The sequence below is a fragment of the Hermetia illucens genome, chromosome 6, assembly GCF_905115235.1.
Source record: "Hermetia illucens chromosome 6, iHerIll2.2.curated.20191125, whole genome shotgun sequence".
Classification (NCBI taxonomy): Eukaryota; Metazoa; Arthropoda; class Insecta; order Diptera; family Stratiomyidae; genus Hermetia; species Hermetia illucens.
The window spans coordinates 4158743-4179842 of record NC_051854.1 but is presented as its reverse complement, the minus strand read 5'-3'; the positions used below and the strand labels follow the sequence as shown (position 1 = coordinate 4179842).

General features: G+C 40.4%; 1 protein-coding gene across 4 annotated transcripts in view; it reads right to left on the bottom strand.

Annotated features, from left to right (window-relative positions):
• Positions 1–21100, bottom strand: part of LOC119659567 — an 89513-nt gene that overhangs the window by 49037 nt on the left and 19376 nt on the right. For 3 of the 4 annotated variants that reach the window (XM_038067720.1, XM_038067716.1, XM_038067719.1), the window contains exon 2: positions 7633–7800. In XM_038067720.1, coding sequence (XP_037923648.1) covers positions 7633–7739 — 107 coding nt within the window. In that variant the 5' untranslated portion in view covers positions 7740–7800. Of the gene's footprint in view, positions 1–7632; positions 7801–8166; positions 8187–21100 lie in introns of those variants that run through there. The other variant, XM_038067718.1, reaches the window with a different exon arrangement.

Sequence of the window (21100 nt, the reverse complement as noted above, 5' to 3'; positions counted from 1 at the left end):
AGAACAAGGTGAACGGCCTGCCTACAAACGGAAATCGGGAGTACATGTTGCTCAAATAAACGGCTAGTTAGAAGAAACCCAACATTTGCCAACTTTAGTTCACCATCTGGTGAAGAGCAGCGCCTACTGCCACATTTGAGACATCGACAAACACTGCTAGCTAGGAATTTGTAATGCCTGGTAGTGGTAGTGGTAGTATCATACCCAAGAAACTTCTAAGGTAGTTGGCCGTCTTTGACAGCGAAAATCTCGCGATCGCTTGCACATTGTCTGGGGGTGTTCAGAGGCGGTGGAAGGAAGACGGGACAGCAACCCTGTCGGCCAAACGAAAATCAAGTGGCCGAGAAGAACCTCGATTGTGGTTTCACTTTAGTTTGCTGGCCGTGATGCAATAGGGGAATGCTCCAAAGGCGTTGTAGGGCGATCAGACCCGAGTCTGCACGGGGACTCATCTAAAGTGGCAGTAGGTCACGAAACTGTACCAAGCGTATACTGGTGCAATGAGAAAATTTAGGTAGCTCTTGCATCCACCAGTATGAATAAACTACGCCATGCACTCAGTATAGACAGTTTTTGTGGTCACAAAAACAATCCGTGTCTCAAGAAGACCGTGGGGTTATGCCCACGAGGCAAGTACTAACGTGAAACTACAGAGAAGTAACTGCATCTTGTCTGGTTCGAGTTGTGTGCCGTCAGAGGAGAAATTTGTATTTTTCAAAGTTGAGAATTGGGCCATTGTCATAGAGGCGTTGAAAAATGCACTGAAGATGTGTCAAATATTTGGACACGGTGGAAGATGCCTTCCAAGTAGACGAAACAGAAGTTCAAATTTCGTAGAACAGAGTGGATGAATTTAGTGTGAACTCGAAGAGTTGTTGTCTTTGGAATATATTTGAGAGGTACAGGAATTTGGTGGTAAGCCTCAGTGAGATCCTAGGTCGAGGTAACACGACAGTTTGCTAAATAATGCGCAAAGTCTTTATGAGCGGAAAAGAGTACCAGTCTAGAATCGTTTGAGCATTCAGGCGTGTATAATCTCCACAAGGTCGCTGTTGGAAGGTCTGCATATACCGTCCTTGATCAATTAGTTGAATTCTTTACGCGTAACAACGAGCTTCTGGGGTGGTAGAAGACGCACTTCCGAGAAGATTGAGGAACCAGTAGTGTTGATGTGGTGAACATTATGCTTAACTGGCTGACAAATACTACATTCGGTAGTAATATTGCGATATTTTTGGAGGAGTGCGCGAATGCGTGGGTCAGCAGCGTCCTCACAAATGATAGAAAGAGTGCTGTTGTTCGAGCAAGTTAAAATTTTTCCTGACAACCAAAGAGAGGCTGTGGGGTCTATCAGAGACCTATGCTGCCTGCATATCTACCAGCAGCCCATAGTGACATAGGAAGTCTGCGCCTAATATGGGGACACTGATGTCAACCAAAATGAAGCGCCACGAAAATAGTCCGACGCAAACCTAGACTCACGCCCTTAGCTCTAAATTGCGATGGACGTGAAGTATGTTGCCGCTTATATCAACTGCTGATGGAATCGCTTGTTGGGTCTAGAGACGGGGGAGACCGAGAATTTTACACATGTGTCTACCAGAAAATTACCCACTACGAGTGTCATCCACTGTTAAGAGACGCCTCTTCTACGTGCTGCGCATTCCTCTGTAGTTTCAAAGGGTATCTTCTAGGCCGCATTTTTAAAATTTTGATTAACGACCCCCGGAAACCCCGGAAACCCCGGATTCCCTGAAAGGAGCTTTCTCCGTTTGGACTATCCTTACTTTGGTTATTATGTCTTTTATATATTGTCTCTTTAAAACAAATAAAAAAAAGCATGAGGTGATCAATTCTTCAACTTTGCTGGGGTAAGTGATTCTATGACATAGGATTGCCAGCGATAAACTCGTGGCTATAAATGGTGGTGAAATAGACCACACGCTCTGCCATAAACATCCTTGAACAAACCATCGATGGCTCCATGACCATATAAAAGAATTTCGTGCCGCCATATATAGAGTCAAAGTCATTCCCATTTGAGGCAATTTCTGCTTCTGTGATCACCATAATGGTAGATTCCTTTATTTCACGGGGCACGCTGTGTTGTACCTCAGCCAACGACGCACTGGATTTTTGGTGCGCTGCACTCAACTCCAACTACAACAATTGTTAGAGCCCCTAATCGCTATTCCTTATTGGTCCACCTCCACAATTCCGTACTTTTCCAGATAATTCATTTCATTTCGAAGGAAGTCGAACAGAGATCAAATGCAACATTTGTAGATACTCAGAGTACATTATCCAATCACATGACTTTTGGAAATTTCCAAAGATAAATTCAAATGGAATTTTTCAAGGATACACACATGCATTGCGGAAGGAAAATTCCGAAACCTCAATGTGACTTTATTATCCGTGAAAATATCATATACACTAAAATTTGCTTCCACCTACTTTTTAGATACATGACGAAAGCAGCTCATGTTTTTCCATTTAAGTTAACTTTTTTTGCTTTATTAGCTCTGCTTTTCATTTCTCCGGATTAGCCATATATGTCTGATATGTATATGAAAATACGGTTTCCCACATAAGTTTTCTCCTTTTAAAGCTAATAATATGGAAATTAATTTAATTTGATTTTATTTTAATTTTATTTCTATTATTTATTTGCCCTTGGCCGAATTCAAACAGACAGAATCGGTTCAAGGTGTCATTTTCAAATCAGTCCCAATTCAAAGTGAAATTATCTTCCACACTCATAATCCGACATCTATGGCTTTCATTCGAAATCAATACACATTTAATAAGTTGTCAATACAAGCGATAAATATCCAAATAATCATAAAATCCTAAAATAAATTACATATCACCGGATAACCTCCAGATGTCCGGCGTCAGGAACTCAACAGATCACGACAAGGAATTAGCGAAGAACGTAACGTAAAATGAAGGTGATATCCGGCACCTTTATTTATACAAAAAACAATTAATTTCGATAACTTTACGGTAAATCTGAAATTGATTCGATTCAGAATGTGATTGCGGGCAGGAGTGGAGTAATTCAGTTTGTAATCGAAATGTCAGGCATCTATGAAATGTACGAATTGGTCTTATGAATTCCAAGTTGAGCTTATATTCTTCAAAAACACCTCACGGACAACGGGTTATGTATCTGAAATCCATTTTCATTTAAAATTATCGCTTATGAAATGATATTCGCCGTGACAAGATCGGAAGTTACATATGTTTTTGAACTTTAAGTTCATTTAAAAAAATTATTATTAAATAACGATTCAAAGTTGTAATCTTGTGTAAGACTCATCTTTTCTGAGTACAGCATTGAAGTCTAAGATTTCATAATTGAAATCTACAATTAATTAAAACTGGATTTAGCATCCATTAATATTAAAACGACATATCTGGATGGACAACTTATCTACTTTTCATGGTGGGTATGTTATTAATATGTTAAAATCTCAGCTGGATTCAAAATTCATGAGAAAGATTTCCAAATTTTGTATTTAGCAGACTTCCTTGTTCGGTCTGTTTACGGAATAAGGTCAAGAACATTTACTGGTATCAAAACAATCCATGAAATCCTTCATAACTCAGATACATACATATTTGTATCTTGGTTGCATAAAGCTTTCACATTTACGCCATGACTAGTTTAATGGGGAAATTTAAGGAGGAGTTGATGATTTGACTCATTGATTATGACAGTAGAAGCGAATTGAAGGCTTTGAATGACAGAGATCCGAGTAAAGAGTTACTGGCTTAAATCTTTTGTTTTGAAAGTCAGTTTAACCATTGACTGCCAGATCAGTGAAAAATTCATTTCGAAACCACTATTTTGTGCGGTTTATGAACTTCGAATATGTTTTCTAAAGGAAATTGAATTTGCTAATATCACAGTAATTGCATGACCTCTAGGAGAATTATGGTGATAAAAGTAAGGAACTTCATGAGCAGAAACCTTGATTAAGATAAGAACCCGCTGTAACTAAGTGATAGGCATGTACTCTACTTTGCCTTAAACTGGCACATACCATCTTACAGGTCGTAAATGTCTGCTCCGAATCTCGAGAAATCGTTGAAGACCTAATGACGTATGGAGCATGGGTGGGAGGATATTCAACGGAACGTTCAACCGAATCTATAACACAGTACATACTACTGCAATTGAAATCGCAAGACACAGGAGCCAAAATGCTAAAATTACTAATAAGTTAAACACTTGGTAAATATTTGTCGTCCAACCTCATGTACCAAGTGAAACTTAATCCAAATTCTGCATGAATATATATGTCAAAACGCTAGGACAAGCACCCCCGTGTATTTTTTGATTAAGGATTGAAGGAGCCTAAGTCCGCATCCACTTGATGTCGTAGCGAATCAAATGGAGAGCAATTTAATCCCAATTCCTTTAGTCCATGACATTTTGTTTTGAACTGCATCTGCAAATCACTTTGGTCACGCTGCTCACAGGGCAGAGGTGCGGAGCACAAACATTCTCCGCTATTTTGCTAGGCCGGATAGCCCCATACGCCCAGAATATCATTGGCCCAGACTACACCAGGCAAATCAGCAACAGATCAGATTTTCTTCCTGCGCCAGGCGATGGAAAGCTGTTGGAATACAGCCATCTGCTGCACCATCTTTTCATCGACTTCAAGGCCGCCCGCAGCATAGCCAGGGTAAAACTATACACGGCCATGACAGAATTCGGTATCCCGACGAAATTGATAAGACCGACTAGGGTGTGTGACCAATTGAAAGCAGCAGGATCAGTCTCAAAACCATTAAACATCCACAACGGATGCCCTAGCATGCGTCCTTTTTAACCTGGCCCTGAAACAAGCGATCCGCGATGACCCAATTACTGATCTATGCAGACGATATCGACATCATGGAAAGAACAACTCGAGATATATAAACTGACTTCACCCAGATCGAGCGAGCGGCGATCGTAGCGAGATGCAGGGCATTGCATCAATGAGGGCAAAACGAAATATATGGTGACAACGTCCGCAGCAAAAACCAAGCAACCAACAACATCAAACAGCAAATAAGAACAATAAAGATAGAAGACTACAATTTTGAAATCATTTAAAATTTCCCCTATCTAGGGTCGACAATCACAACCGATAACAGCTATGACGATGAAATCCGCGCACGGTTTTTAATCATAGGGTCAGGTACAGGACAATGATCTTGCCAGTCCTTATGTATTTCTCGAAGACTTGGATTCTTAGCAAGAAAAATTGCCAAATCTTGACCGCGTTTGAAGTACACAAAACCTTTTTAACCAAAGTGTTCAACTCCCGTATTAGAACTTGTTTTTTTTTTTTCTTTTTGGTTGGAAAGAGCGGCTCAGGGAGGTGCCTACAGAATCGTGATGAACCGTTCATTTCCGCAGATCACGTGTCCTACCCTCTTGCTGAAAATCATTTAAAGGTTATTCCCCCAGCAAGAGGAGAGCACCTACATATTCCAACCACCTCTGAATGTGACGAAAAATCCGTCAGTCACCAGAGATGAGCTGCTGGATATCTGCAGTAGAATAGGAGACAATAAAGCACCGGGATTGGATGGGATACCGAATAAGGCCCTTAAGCTTGCCGTGAAATCCAGACCGAGGGGATATTTCCAACGGCATGGAAGCAGCAGAAGTTGGTACTTCTGCCTAAGCCTGATAAACCTCCATGTAAACCATCCTCATACCAACCCATATGTCTTTTGGACACACTAGGGAAAATGTTAGAGCGGGTAGTCTATAATAGATTACTCCCGGTTGTTGAGAGCCAAAGCGGCCTTTCAGATCGGCAGTATGGGTTCCCTAAAGCCAGATCAACCATTTATGCCATCAAATTGGTTACTAGCTTGGCCGAAGATGCAATTCATGGAAAGGGTAGTACCAGCAAATATTGCGTGGTAGTAACCCTGGATGTGAAAAATACATTCAATTTGCCAATTGGAATCTAATACGCAAATCTCTAGCGAAGGTTCATATTCTCGCCTATCTCGCTGCTATCGTCGATAGTTATTTAACTGAAAGGAGGCTTTTGTATGACACCGATGACGGACCCCAGGAGTACGTTGTTTCCGCGGGTCTCCCGCAGGGCTCCGTATTGGGCCCACTACTGTGAAACATCATGTACAACGATATACTTAATCCTGGGAAGCCACAGTGGTGGGTTACGCTGACAATATAGATGCTGAGTTATACTCAAGTGAGGCTATCGGCGCTGTTAAAAGTTGGCTAAAGAGCTTTGGTCTGGCACTTGCGGAGGAAAAGGCAGAAGCGGCCCTCATCACTAAGCGGCGGAAAAGAAATTGCGCCTGTATTAAAATCGGTAATCATATCGTCACTTCCAAGTCGATCATCAAATACTTGGGGGTGGTGATAGACAGGGAGATCAGCTATGAACGACACGTACAGTATGTTTACGATAAATCATCCACTGCTAGTATGGCCCTGGCGAGAATGATGCCAAACCTGGGAAGGCCACGGCATACCTCTAGATTGCTTACAGCCAGGGTGGTGACCTCAATCATGCTTTATGCGACCCCAGTTTGGAGGAAGGCGTTGCGGTTGTCAGTTAACACCAACAAACTGAGTGCTGTCTACAGGAGGACAGCCCTGAGGGTATGTTCTGCCTTCAGGACTGTCTCAGATGATGCAGCATTCGTCATCTCTGGAATGATCCCCATTAACATCTTGGCAGATGAGATGGTGAATATATACAATGCGAAACCAATATCTTCCTGGGAACGCTCGGTGGGAACGCTCGGGAAAGGGTCGGTGGACTCACAGGCTCATTCCTGCCATCAAAGAGCGGTGAAGAAGACGACACGGTGAGATTAATTATAATCTCACCCAGTTATTCACGGGGCACGGAGGATATCGCCAATACCTGCACAGGTTTAAATTGGAGACCTCACCGGACTGTCCAAATTGCGATGGAGTCCCAGAGGACCCAGAGCATGTATTCCTCCACTGTCCAAAATTTGTGGAAAAAAAGAAGGAATCTAGCGGACACTCTAGGAGATGTTCTGGTACCAGAATATCTGGTGCTGAAAATGGTAGCTCATCAAGAAAATTGGGATGCAGTCAACTCCATGATCGCATCTATTCAAACCAAAGACAGAGGGGAGGAGAAAAGCGCGGTCGCATGCGCCGCGTATAGAAGAAAGGTGACTAAGCTAGAATGAGCTGACTCGGCCCCTTGATGTAATACCTTATGTTGGTTCCGCGGAACAGGAAGGGATTCGGGGGCGGTTTTACTGGGTAAAAATCCCACACGCTGGTGTGTCCAGACCAGCGTCTTTTGAAGATTTCCACCTACTGAAAAAAAAAGACAGACAGACGGACAGACAGACAGTAAACCGACTTTAATAAGGTTTTGTTTTACACAAAACTTTAAAAACGAACATTTTCAGAAAAATCTTCAGATCGACTACACCAAAAATGAGGAAAACATTGCTATGGCTACTACTATAGCACCACCTCACATATCTTCAATTTGCAAACGAAACTTCCGATTTGCAATCAAAAAATACTTTAAGGATTGCTTGACCACAAATCTTATTTCCTATCTAAAAAAATTTGATTAAAAAACTACTTACCTTTTACTGTACAAACTTTGAGCTCCAATTTGTGAATCACAAATTTCAAAAATTACAACTAAAACACTAAAAACTAAGAGCACTCGATGCATGTTGATAAATTCCATCACAACCGCAAGCCCATCGAATAATTCGGAAGGTTTAAAAGATACTCGTTTTCCAAAGTATCTGCAACGAAAAAAAAATACAAAAAAAAAAATTAGAAATAGCAAACTTGCATCCTATATAATTATTCATGCAGTCGTAAAAGATAAATATAAAACTCATTGGAAATCCTTAATTTCAAATGATAATTGAGAGTTTTTACAATTATTTGCGAAAGGGTCAATAACTTCTCATAAAGTTCAGTGTTTTGCCGGTTCGATTTTACTTCCGTATCAAATTATCATTATCAATGGAAGCAGCTAAAATACCACAAGGACAAAACTTCTGGTAAAAAAAGATTCAACTCTTAAATGACCATAAAATAAAATGCATGTCATTTACCATTTAGAAGTATGACTTCCAGTTTTTTTGACTGATTTTTAAAAACCCCATTTGATTTTAGATTTAGATGCCGGCGATAGTGGATTTAGATTATTTCAGGTAGAAAAACAAGATACTTAAATTTGCGTCAAGTATAATAAAACTGAAATTTTCGAAATCTTCCACGTTTTGCTATGACAGGCTTTGGGTTGCTATATTTTTTTCGACTATCTAAATCGCATGAATCTTTTTTGATTGTTATAAATCCGCCAAGCTCCAAGAAAGCAATTATCACAACAGCAAGCAAACTAGATTATTTCTAGGCGGCATAATCCACTCTAAATATCAAAAACCAAGTTCAAGGTCCAAATTGCAGCATCCGTAACAAAATAACAATCACGTTTCGAATATCTTTAACTGGTGTTGAGGAGCCTTCGATTAATTTTGACGCCATTTGTTTTTCACGTAGTGGTAGGCTAGGTAGGCTAGCTGTCAAGCATTCGCAAGTTTGTTAACACGTTCAGGTGATTAATGATTGTTTATGACATTTGAGACATAGGATCAATGTGGTTAGGGTTCAATGTACATACATAATATCTGTCTGAACATTCATGAATTTGCTGATGTATCTTCTATGTGTTAAGCGAATCAATTCGAGTAAGGCATGAGAGGTGTTAAGAAATAGACGTGGTTTGTAACTTCTGACTTCGTAAGGTAATATCTTTTTACCGCAAATAATTACTGGTCCACTCAGTATAACGATTGAAAATATGGTACTAAATACATCATTACTTCGGGAAGCAGTTCCCTTGTTCTTTCCTCACTGAACAGAAATACTCTCCGATTGTGTTAATCTTGAAACATGTCTATCTTGGATTGCAAAAAACAATGACTAATTACATCCCGGATAATAAGTATCTATACAAGCAGAGACTTTAAAGATATTGTCATCATCAAGTTCTGCATTTACCCCATCTTATTTTTATCAAATTAATTGAGTACATCAAGCAAAGTTTCAAAAACAAACATACAAAGTTTTCTTTCAATTCACGTTCACATGCATCATCTAATTATATTGTTAGAGGAACATGCAGTATCTTACGCTCATTGCACATGTTTGAATCTATTTGAAATTTAATTTTATTTATGAACGTACACAATATTTATTGCAAATTCCATTTTCTCACGCAATTACTAGTGAGATTATTGTCATTTGGTTATTTCACATATTTAACAAAGAAAACAAGTAATTTTTTAGTTAGCAATTTGCGAAAGAGTCATTTACACAAAAAAGTGAAAATAGAAGTTTTATTACCGAAAAGATTGTCACTAATTTTCAACTTATTAGTATTTTGAGCAACATCAATTGTCAATCTTATAAAATGGGATGGACACAATTGAAGGTTTTTGAGGATATGTCGCAATGGTAATTTAGTTATTACTACTTTTATGCCTTTGAATTATCACCTCTGTTGCATACCATATGAAAGCTAATGTTTTTATCTTAAATCACGCCGGCCTATTTGGGTATATATATGAGTGGTCCTTCCATACCTCTCCCTCTCACAAATTTGACTAAAAAAACAAAAACTTCTTGCTTTTAATTTGATTTAAGTATGTTAAATGTGTACCAGCTGTAAATGAAACCAACTACTTAACTAAACTGAGCAAAGAAAGGCTAGAATGAAAGTCTGCTGCATAATTAAACATACTGAACTTATTAAATAAATGTTGACTAACAATATGGACTCCGTTATGTTATTTATGTACATAACATGGTGATCTTATCCTCAGGTGGATGAGAAACGTATGAATCTATAAACCAAATAGACTGCATACCGTAGATTCAACTCCCAGCACATTGTTCGAAATTGTATGGTGGAGAAAAATCATTGCACATCTCCGACGGTCGACGGTAATTGCACGAGAAATTCCACGCACAAGGTCCAGTGTTAGTGCCGTGTATGTGATGCAGTCCATTGCTGTGCGCTCATGTGGTTGCCAACGAATGGCTGCGGGCATATGACATTGCACAGCGGTTTATGGCTTGTCACATGAGGTAGGAAAATACATACAAGAAAACCATCTAAGCACCACTGACACACCTATACCCTAATTCATTAAGTACATGGGTCACGGGCCAGTTATCTACCTCGTCCCTACCTCAAAAATACACAATTATAGTCCGCGCCCCCTTCGTTGCAGAATTTGCTCCTCCTGCATACAGTTTTTTTGTTATGAACCCAATACTGAACTCAGTAAAACAAAAACCAAAATTTCTACGACTAGGGAATAAAAATAAACCCCTACTTCCCTAGACCTTTTATTTCATATCCTGAACGGATACATGCGGTAAAAAGGTTGCACACTTATTTATTTATTTATCAAACAACAAACAAAGTGCACTCCAAACATTTGTTGTCCTCACGAGGAGGAGAAAGCAAGAAGCCTAACATGAGCTTAAAACTGCTGAACGAAGAAAAGTTTAAGGAACCAAGCTGTTGTGCATTGTAACATCAACAGATCCTTGAAATCGGGAAATGGAAATAGATTTTGAGCTCCGCGAAAAGCATGTTGAAAATCTTAGCGTTGCCTGTATTATAAGAGGTGGTACAGAAAGTGATGTCGTTAGAAGCGAAATAGTCCACATTCATAGAGATAGGTTCTCCGTTGCTATAGGAGGGCGTGGATAAGAGAGCGGAGGCAGAAGATACAGTCCATACAGAGAAATTTTTTTTGTAAAGAAGAGGCAATCGGTGAATTTACGTTGCATGTCTTCAAGGGCAAATCACGGAACATTCCTAGAAGATACTTCCAACGAGTGAGTTGAAGAGAGTTAAGTAGGGCAGCATTAAGCCCAAAGCGGAGTTCATTCCCGAAATTGACTCCAAAGTCTTGACTGTAGTTCTAATTTGATAAGGATTATCCGTCAAGAGAGTAGGAAAAAGCAATGGGGCGGAAAGCAGCTAAAGTTCGAGGCATAAAACAAGCAGGAACTACTAAAGAGGAGAGGACCTTGGTCGATAAAGAACAAAAATAATTAAGGACCTGGAATAGAGTCTTCTGAGACGCCCAACGGGGGAGAAAAAGAACAGAAGATGCGCAGTCATTAAAAAAAGAAGGCAGGAGCAGTTAGAATGGTAAGAAGGAAGCTCTGTTACAATCCATCGCTTGCCGCACAGAGAAAATCTGATCTGTTGCTGGTTTGCCTGGAGCGAATGCTCTTTGGTATGGACCAATGATGTTCTGAGTGTATGGGGCTATGCGGCCTAGCAAGATAGTGGAGAATATCTTATAGATGGTACTCACCAACGTGATACCTCTATAATTGCTGCACTGTGTGATATCTCCCTTTTTATATATGAGACAAATAATGGCTCCTTACCAGTCGTCAGGCATTGATTCCCTCTCTCACATCTTGAGCATAAGTTGATGTACCACTTGGTGTAATTAGTCGCCTCCATATTTAACCAATTCGGCTGTGATTCCATCGGCTTCTGGTGATTTATGATTTTTAAGCCGATGAATTGCACGGACTGTTTCTCCTATACTTGGTGGTGACAGTATTTATCCGTCGTATTCAGTTGACGGGACATCCAACTCGCCGATTTTCAAGTTGTTCAGTAGTTCATCAAAGTACTCAACTCATCGCTCCAATATGCCCATTCTGTCGGAAATCAGATTTCCCTCTTTGTCTCGGCAGGATGAACTTCGAGGTGTGTAAGGCTTCATCCTGCTGACTTGTTGGTAAAACTTCCGCGCCTGGTGCGGTTGCTCCCTGTACTTTTCGAGTTCACAGACCTGTTGGTTCTCCCAGGCCTCCTTTTTCCATCTGTGAAGTCGCTTCTTCGCTCGCCGGAGTTCATGATAAGTGTCCGTGCGTGCCCGCGTCCTTTAAGAATGCAACATTACTCGGTATGCAGCACTGTTCCATTTCGGGCTAGCCTACATTCATCGCCAAACCAGCCGTTCCGATTCTTTTTGCGGGTGGGGCCAAGTGTGTTTGTGGCCGTATTTATAATAACGTTCTTCGGGTGATTATAAAGATCATTCGTTGATGCTTCATCTCCAGGATCTCTGTTGACTGCGATTATTGCGACATCCATTTCCCTCTTATAGGTATTGCGGATGGCTATGTTGTGAATGGCTTCAATGTTAACTTTCACCTGATTGTCAGAGGGGATTGTGGGTGATGTTATTGTTCGAGCTCGGAGCACCATACCAACGAGATATTGATCCGAGTCTATATTGATCGAATGCATCAGCCTTACTAATATCGCCTGAGAAGCCATTCACCTCACCGCAGTCCTAAAAGAATTGAATTTTGGGGACCCGGCCTAAGTTTCATTATTTAATACTAACCAAGCATCTATTTAACTAAGCTTCAACTCAGTTTTATATCTTTAGTTAAATCATATAGAGATTCAGCATAATTTCACTGCGAGACCCTTCAATTTGAGGACCTATCCATTAGATTCATAAAGCCTTCCACGGCCTTGAAATTATCCGATAAACAAGAAGTTGGGGATATCACAAACGCTGAGAGTTCAGGCTGAGGGATGGGAGGGTACTCGAGAAAATCAATTCTCTCATCTATTCTCACGCTGCGGCGTATTTCTTACCTTCGCTCCCAGCTATCCGTCATGACACAACTTCCAATACGGCAATCAATTTTTCTTTATAACACCGGACTGTAATTTTTCTTAGCATCCTCGTTTCAACAGTCATAAATGCGAAAAAAAATAAAGTCCAAATTTTCGTCTGTTTTCGTCACCCCAACTCATTAATCGTTGTCTGAAGACACTTAACCTTGGTCTGTATTTTTTATATCGAAACCATTTTCACTGGAGATAGAAGCAAATTGTTGAAAGTTTCACGTCAACAAAAAAATTTAATATCTCCTAAAATGAGAAGGTGTCTAATTTATCCTGTTTGTCCTGATTGTTTCTAATTCATCTGGGTTTTTCCTTTCGCCGAAGAAGAATAAAATATCTATCTCGTAAGTAATAGCTCACCCAGTGAATAAATTCAATATTAAATTAGGCAAGCACCAGTTCAACCGGTACTTGACGAAATGAGTGATGCATATTCAAATTACATATCAATAACTTGAATTAAAATTTATTCAGATTTAACAGATACTTAAAATGCAAGCGTAAACGCTCTTCGGCTCCATCAAGTATTGCTCAATTATCCAATTCATTGGACAATCATGTCCACAAGCAACAGTAGCAAAATTTGAAACATCAAATCTCAGTAGATCTCCAAAATACTCAAGCGCAACAGCACGGAAGCTACTAAACCCTTTCGAAACTTACAGGAAATTTATAAAAACTATTAAAGATCACTCTAAAATCGATCAATGTAGACATTTTATAAGATAAAGTTATTATAATGCCAATCAAACCAAGGAAAGCGACTGCGTTCCGCGCTTAGAAACTATAGCATGGTCATGGCCGTTTCCTCGGCTATTGTCGTCTACTTGAGAAATCGTCAAGATCAAGTACAAATCAATTCACGTCATGGATCACTTATTGCTTTTTTTCTGCTTAACTGTTGTTATCTGAGTGTCTGACTACTATTTTTTTAAAAAATCTTTGTACGTATCTATTGGGCACGAGTCAATAATCATAATTAAGCGTGTAGTACACACATTTGGGGCTCAAGGGCTTAGTTTTCACTTTTGGAAATTTTCTTCTGTTCCTCTTTTCTTTGATGATTCGAAACTATCTTTTGGTTGATACAACGTTTAAGCTTTTATATCATTTTAGTGAATCTTTCATATGCGTTCAAGATACTAAACATGCGATAAGATTGCATACTTCGGTAACAAACAAATCGTGTAACAGTTGTAACTATTTTGAGTTATAAGTCTGAAGATTCATATTCAGGTCGTAGGTCTACCACGATCGATGGGTATGTTGATGAATTATTGTATCTACATCGCTACATATATCATTGTATATAAAACCGACTGTTTATCACAATATTACCCAACTTGCTGAAATATCATGTCGTATTACCTTCGAGATGTGCACTGTTCCTTGACCAATTTCGTGTTCCCACTCGGCAGGCGCCCATAGCACACCAGCAAATCAACAACATACTATATAGATACGTACATCTAATTCGAAATTATCATTAGCATTGATCTAGTTTATGCAGGTGTGTGTTTTTCAACAGGTGAAACCTAAGCATGAAACATTGATCGGTTAATTGGACAAAACTAAGTATGGAAGCGTGCCACGGCTTTGTAAGAAATCGGTTGATTCAATTAATGGACAATAATTCATAATAATAGGCAATAAAATTGAAAATAGAAGACCCCCGACAGTTTTAATGATAGTGTACAATGAAGTTAGTTTGAGCAGTCTAAGTGTTGCCGAGTAGAGTAGCGGATTGTGAGCTGAGAAAGCCTGACCGAGTGCGGGATATCGCATAATAGTCCCTCCCTTGTCATCACCATTTTTGAAATATAATGCACTGCTATCGTCTCCTTTCATATGGTTTCGTTCTAACAACTAAATTCCCAGTAGTTGCCTAAAATATTAGTGTTGACTCACGTCGCCCTGGATAACCATTAGACAACCGTCGCATGGTGAACAAATGTGAGCGCGTCCTAGCGCAGACTCTAATAAAAAGACCGCTGAACCTGGCAAGAGGTGTAAATTGCCCCCACCCATATACAATGGAACAAAACTGTAGACCTTCTAGCCCAGGTGACAGACCAGTTGTACTGTTGCAATTCGCCCGCCCAGGAGGCCGGTTTTAGGGATTCTGGGTAGGACCTTTCATTGCATTTGATCGAGCCTTTTAGTAAGAGTTCGGGGGTTACAAGATCACCACCATCGATTAAGAATGTAACCCAAAGTACAGAAAATATTACACTAACATCAAAGGAGGGAAAACCTATAAAACCAATTAGTGACTTAGCGAAAACACCTTAGGAAAAGTAAAATGAAGAACCGCTCGAAAAACTCAGCAAGTTAGAGAAAGTCAGATAAAAGCTTAGCTCGCAAGTTCAGAAACTACTACAAGAAAACCAAATCCTCAAGAGAACATGCCAGGTTAGTCCACTCCCAGCGAAGTGTGGTAGCCCTAGTGTAAATAAACCAATAGGATACCACACGGATCATGAAGAACTGGCTAGAGAAACTGACTAGATTTTGCAGACAAGAAGAGCTAGACGCTCAAAGGAAGGCAGACTCGTCATCAGAAATTATTAGGCAGAGTCCCGTAAAAATCGATAAAGCGAAAAAGGCAACGAAATTGGAAGTGACATTGTGAAAGCCTAAAGGAAAAAAGCTTTAAGGTTCTTCATGCCGCTAATATACTACAATTTTTGCTGAAGAAAGTGTCAGGCACCCCAGACGCCCTTTCATTTGACACCCCACATAACCATTGTCTGCGAAAAAAGATTTTACTCTGCCCTTTCGCATACATGGAAGTCCCTTAAACCCAATACACAATGATCTAACTCGTTGCACACCCAGCGATTCACAGACCACATATTCTCACAAAATTTCGTGACGAAAGTTCACGCTGTTTAAGAGTAAAGCTCGTGTGACAGACGAACAGACAGACGAAAATTCCAGTTCCAAAATGACGAAAAGATGCTTCACAAACTGTCATTTATCAGTGGAGTGCTATACCTGACTGAGAGATACCGCCGAAGCTTGTGCTTAATGCATTGAGGAGAAGCTCGACTTCTTGCGATCTTCCTTGAAATCAACGTTGGTGAAGGAAGGAAATCGCGGAAACTCTCGGAAAGCTAATAAATACGGAGGCGCATAATAGAAAAACTGTACAGAGGAGTAGTGTCAGGAGACGGATGTGTCATCATTCGCCCTACTAAGAGGGAAAATAACAGAGTTATTCATAAAGGGCAAACACAATATGCATCAGTCCATCAAAAATGTGGCCAGAGCAATTGGTGTTCTGGACAACAATGCCAAGGATGACAATAATCCCTTGAAGAAAGCGGGCATCACTCAGGCAACACAAGTGACACCCCCCAAAATCCAAGGGGCGGTAAGCTTAAAAAAACGAGTAGAGAGGAGCGAACGTTTTTTTTGGGTCCTCGAAAGGGCAAAAGGGCCTCTGACCAGAATAAGAGAATACCAACAAAGGAACCCAGATCGTGGAAACAGCGGCACCAGTTCCAATCGACTCAAGGGAGGAAGCAGCAAAAGGGAAAAGGCTTCGGAAAGTACTAGTCAAGACCTTTCATTTGATGACTATATTTGATGAAAACAAATTTACACTCCTCTTTCACATGCATAGGGACACCCTTCAATTCGGTGTAGAATTATGTAACTCACAGCATGCGTGAACGTTCACAGTTGCCACCTTTTCACCAAATTTAGTGTGGATCGCTGCAACCGTCTCCGAAAAAAAAATCGTGTGACGGACAGACAGACTGACAAACTGCGAGACAGACATAGCCAATGTACCATGAAGAACCCGTCAGCCGAATCAGATACTCCCAAATAGGAAATTTAATGCGGGAGCTGAAACAATCTCCACGCACCACCGCTCAATATTTCCTCTGCAAGGTGGAAAAGTCCTTAGGCGGAGAGGCGTAAGTATGGGCCAAAAAGCAGGGAAATGTAGGGAATGGAAGGACATTGATAAAATGACGACTAAGGCCGATATCCACGAAGCTCTAGAAAAACAGTTCCGGCCACTCCGTTTTGCAAGATTCGCCAATCGAAGGACTGAAGAAGGAATATAGGCACACAAACGGCAATTATAAGCTTCCCAGCTGAAGCCGCGTTTAATCAGTAGTTAAAACGCGGCTAGTAAAGTAAAAATTGGTTGGGACGTTTGCCGAATCAGAGAGCATGTCTCCCTCAAGCGCTGCTTTAGTTGACTAAGCCACATAGCAGCGAAATGCACCGGTGACTTTGACATGTCAAAAAGGTGCAGAAAATGTGGGGGAGAAGGTCATATGTTCAGAGAGTGTAGAGAGGCTGACTAGAGAGCACGTGTCCTTCAAGCGCTACTCTAGATGCCTTGAATTTGGCCACATAGCGGCGAAAAGCACCGGCGACCGTGACATGTCAAAAAGGTGCTGAAAATGTGGAGGAGAAGATCATATGTCTAAGGAGTGCAAGGTTGATCCTGAATAATATGCTTTGCAAGGGGAAAAAGGACGTCGTCTGTCTACATGTTGCAAGTAGCAGCAGATGTCCATTGTTAAGGAGAGCCACGGAAACAGTGAAGAATTGAGGTTGATACAAATCAACTTCAACCACTGCGATGCAACGCAAGATTTACCCTCACAAACCATTTATGAGGAGGGAATCGAAGCAACCACAATCAACGAGCCTTATTACAACAATAAGGATAGTGCCTGGACTATAGATATAACTGTCCGCTGTTGCTTTGATTTGCTCGAAGGAGCTCATCTTCGAGTCGGGCATTAAACCAAGGTATTTGACCGCTGGTTTTGACTCTATAGTCAACTCGCCGATCGATATGGGATGCAGGATCGGGGTTTTCTTTCTGATCAAGACGACTACTTCGGGTTTTTTCAGCGCAAGGCTGAAGCTAAGAGCAGGCATCCATCTTCTTACCCATCACATCAATATGCTAAGTCTGCTTTGTGCCTGTTCAACAGTACGTCCGGCAACAAGTGCCGCAACGTCGTTTGCATAACGCGCAACTCTTCGAGTCTGAGCAGACTATCGTAGGAAGCGTTCTAGAGGTCCATTTCCATCCTCCTCTGGCCCTCTAGTATCTCAGAGAGCAAGAAGCGGTCTTTCAGATAATGTACGCAAGAGGTAGCTTGACACATGGAATGAGTTTTCTAATGTGCCCATCTTACAGAATTGAAGGTATTTCTGACTTCTGATTTTTATGAGGAGCACTGTCCGTCGAGATCGGCGGCTGTGTGCCTCGGCCCGATAAACCGCATCCTCGATCTCTATAACAGCATAAACAGTAGACCTCCCTGTTCTGAACCCAAACTGCCTTGAGGATAAGTCGCCGGCAGCGCGGATCAGTTCAGCGAGTCTACTCCTGATGAGCTTTTCGAGCACTTTCCCAGCCGTATCAAGCATGCATAGATACACAGCTATCGGTATGCAGGCGGGAGCTCCTTTTTCCTTGTTGATAAGCGCAAGTCTGGCCACCTTCTAGCGACAAGGAAGAATGTGCTCCTTCAAGCAAACGTTGAACGCCTCAAGCAGCAAGTCAGGCCATTGGCGGACCATAAGTTTGTAAACTTCCGCCGGAATACCATCAAGACCTGGGGCCTTCTTGCTTTTCATAGTGAGAACCGCTCCTTCGAGATCTATCATTGTGAAAAGGGGCAATCCTCGGCGCTTTCCGCGCTATTTGCATCAACCCGTACAGGATGTCTGGGGAATAATGGCCGTACAATGCGGTTCATTTTCCGAGTGACAAGCTTATAGCCAAGTCCCCACGGGTCCTCATTTACTTCATTGACCAGCCTCTGCCAGCCGCAAGCTTTGCATTTCAGATTGGATTGTTTACCCTTAAAGTCATCTTCTATTGTCCGCGACTTTGCTCAGAGAAGAGATACCTGGGGAAACGCTGAATTCGGAGGCAAGATAGTGTACGGTGAAATGCGCAATTAAAAGAATTCAGGCGGAACTTGGAAAACCGGAGCGCGAGGAACGGAAGGCTTGATCGCTTAAATCCGAGCCGTTCTCGCGAAGTGATAATATTAATAACAGGTGTACGGGCTATTGGGGAGGAATTTCCAGGTCACCACCGACAACAAGTTGCTAATTTACAAAAGAACGTACGATATACCGCTCTATGGCTGTGCCAAAGAATCGAACTTGAAAGTCATATAAACGTTTCAAAACAAAGTGCTAAGAGACATAGTTGAGGCTTCCTAGTTCATTCGTAATGAGGATCTGCATAGGTGTCTGAGAATAATTGGTTAGTGAAGTCATCAAAAAACATAAAAATAGAGTGGTCAAGAATTCACAGATATCTCAAGTATGACAAATCGACTGAAAAGAGTAAAGCTAAATGACTCGCTAACATAAAGGACAACCAGCCGGAAGAGATACGCTTTTAAGGAATAGCCAGCTCCTCAGCAAAGCCAACCAAGCTGCTGCGGTTGATCATAAAGTCTTCTTCCTACAAATGCGAAAATGAATGCAAAGGAAGCTGGTGGATGAAGAAATATCGATCGTAGGGAAGTGGGTACGACTACATACTCTCAGGATACATGAACCCTGGGGTTGGTCTTTTAAAGATTTGAACCACCAAACAAATGCTATTTTCAGTGAGTTCGTGCATCATTCATTATCTTCACATTTAAAAATGTAAATATAAATATGCCTGATGAACCAAAAATCGAAAGTTTAGGCACAAATTTTTTTATTAAAATTAAATTAAGCCTCTACAGAACACATATGGTAAACATTTTGACTGCTGCCTCATATGTCCACGGTCTATAATTGCGCATTAGACAAACATATAAATTCTTCATCTGCACGAGTATCTTATCTTATTTAAATTTCAACTTTAAAATTAGCATTTTAATCGATTGGAAACTAATTCTTTGATAACGCAATAGCAATATCTAAATTTTCCTATCGAAATTTTAAAGCCAAATCTAGCAGTTTCTCTGCCACTGAAAATGTATTTCCATTCCATCGAGTTCTTCAACGTGACGTACCAGCTACACAAATCATTCAACTGGCTTTTCGAAATCTTTTCTTTTTTCTGAATATATTATTTCGTAATAAAAGCATGAAACTATCGAAAAAAAACTCATTTTCATCAACAACTACTGATAATGGAATTCTTACGTATTCTACACGTTGGCGCTCAAGATAAGCGTGAAAAACTTTTAAACCATCTTCAAAAGTTCAGTTTTTAGGTTCATTATCAACTTCATATCATCAAGCTTCGAATTTAAACATAAAAAATAAACATCATCATTTGCATTTTAAAGGCCGCGCTATGATTGCTCTAAGTCGTCATCTTCCTCGAATATCACAAACTTCCGTATATTTCCACGATAAGAATGATAATAGGCAGAAAAGATATAGTTTTAATATGTAAGATACCGTGAAACTGATGGATGTAAACTATCACTTGTTTTGAATATTGACAGACGTGAAATCTATCAGCTGTAGATACTTCGATAAATTGTTTTATGAACTTGGTGTTAATGTTTCCGATTCTGGGACCTTAAAAATGAATGATCTTTACAAAATTATAGGTTTTTTTTACAATAGTTTATTCTATGTTAAAGCCACGTCATTGAAGTTGCATTTTAAATGATCTAGTTAACATTTTTTATTGAAATCATTATCTTCTTATTTTTTTATTTGGTTTTAATTTTTGATTTTTTAATTTAGGTCATTTTTTTATTCTTTTATTTGGGTTTACCTATTATTTTTATCTATTTATTATTCAATTAATTGCCGCCACCTTCAACGTCTAGCCAGAATTATAATAGTCCAGTCTGACCATGATAGGCTTTCTATAAACATGAATAACGTCTGCGCCATTAAAGATGAAGTTTTAATGCAGATGCAAAAATGCTAGTGTCCAAATGTCACATTGAAAGAGGACGATAATTCCATTTCATTCCATGCCATGCCAGTAGAACCTATTATCCTAGGGTGACCGATGAATGAATCGTCTCGGAACTACATTGCGCAGGACACTGAAAGAAGAATGCAAGCTTCTCGGAAAATGCTGGAAGGGGTTGATACACCGCATAAGCATAGTGACAGCCATAACATATATTGGTTTCATTAGTTTTTTTACCATATCTAGATCGTACATGAAATGTACATAAAATTCGGATGGCACTTGTTTATTCCCGCTTTTTTAAAAGTATTGCGCATTGGGACGTAAAAGGGATGACCGCCCAAGCCGAAAACGACCCACTGGCAGGGTTTCTGACCATACATTCCAAAGCTGTCAAATGAACCGTGGTAATGGCAAGTAAGTTCCTTGACGCAATAAGCGCTAATTCCACCATGTTGTGTAAATGTCATGATGG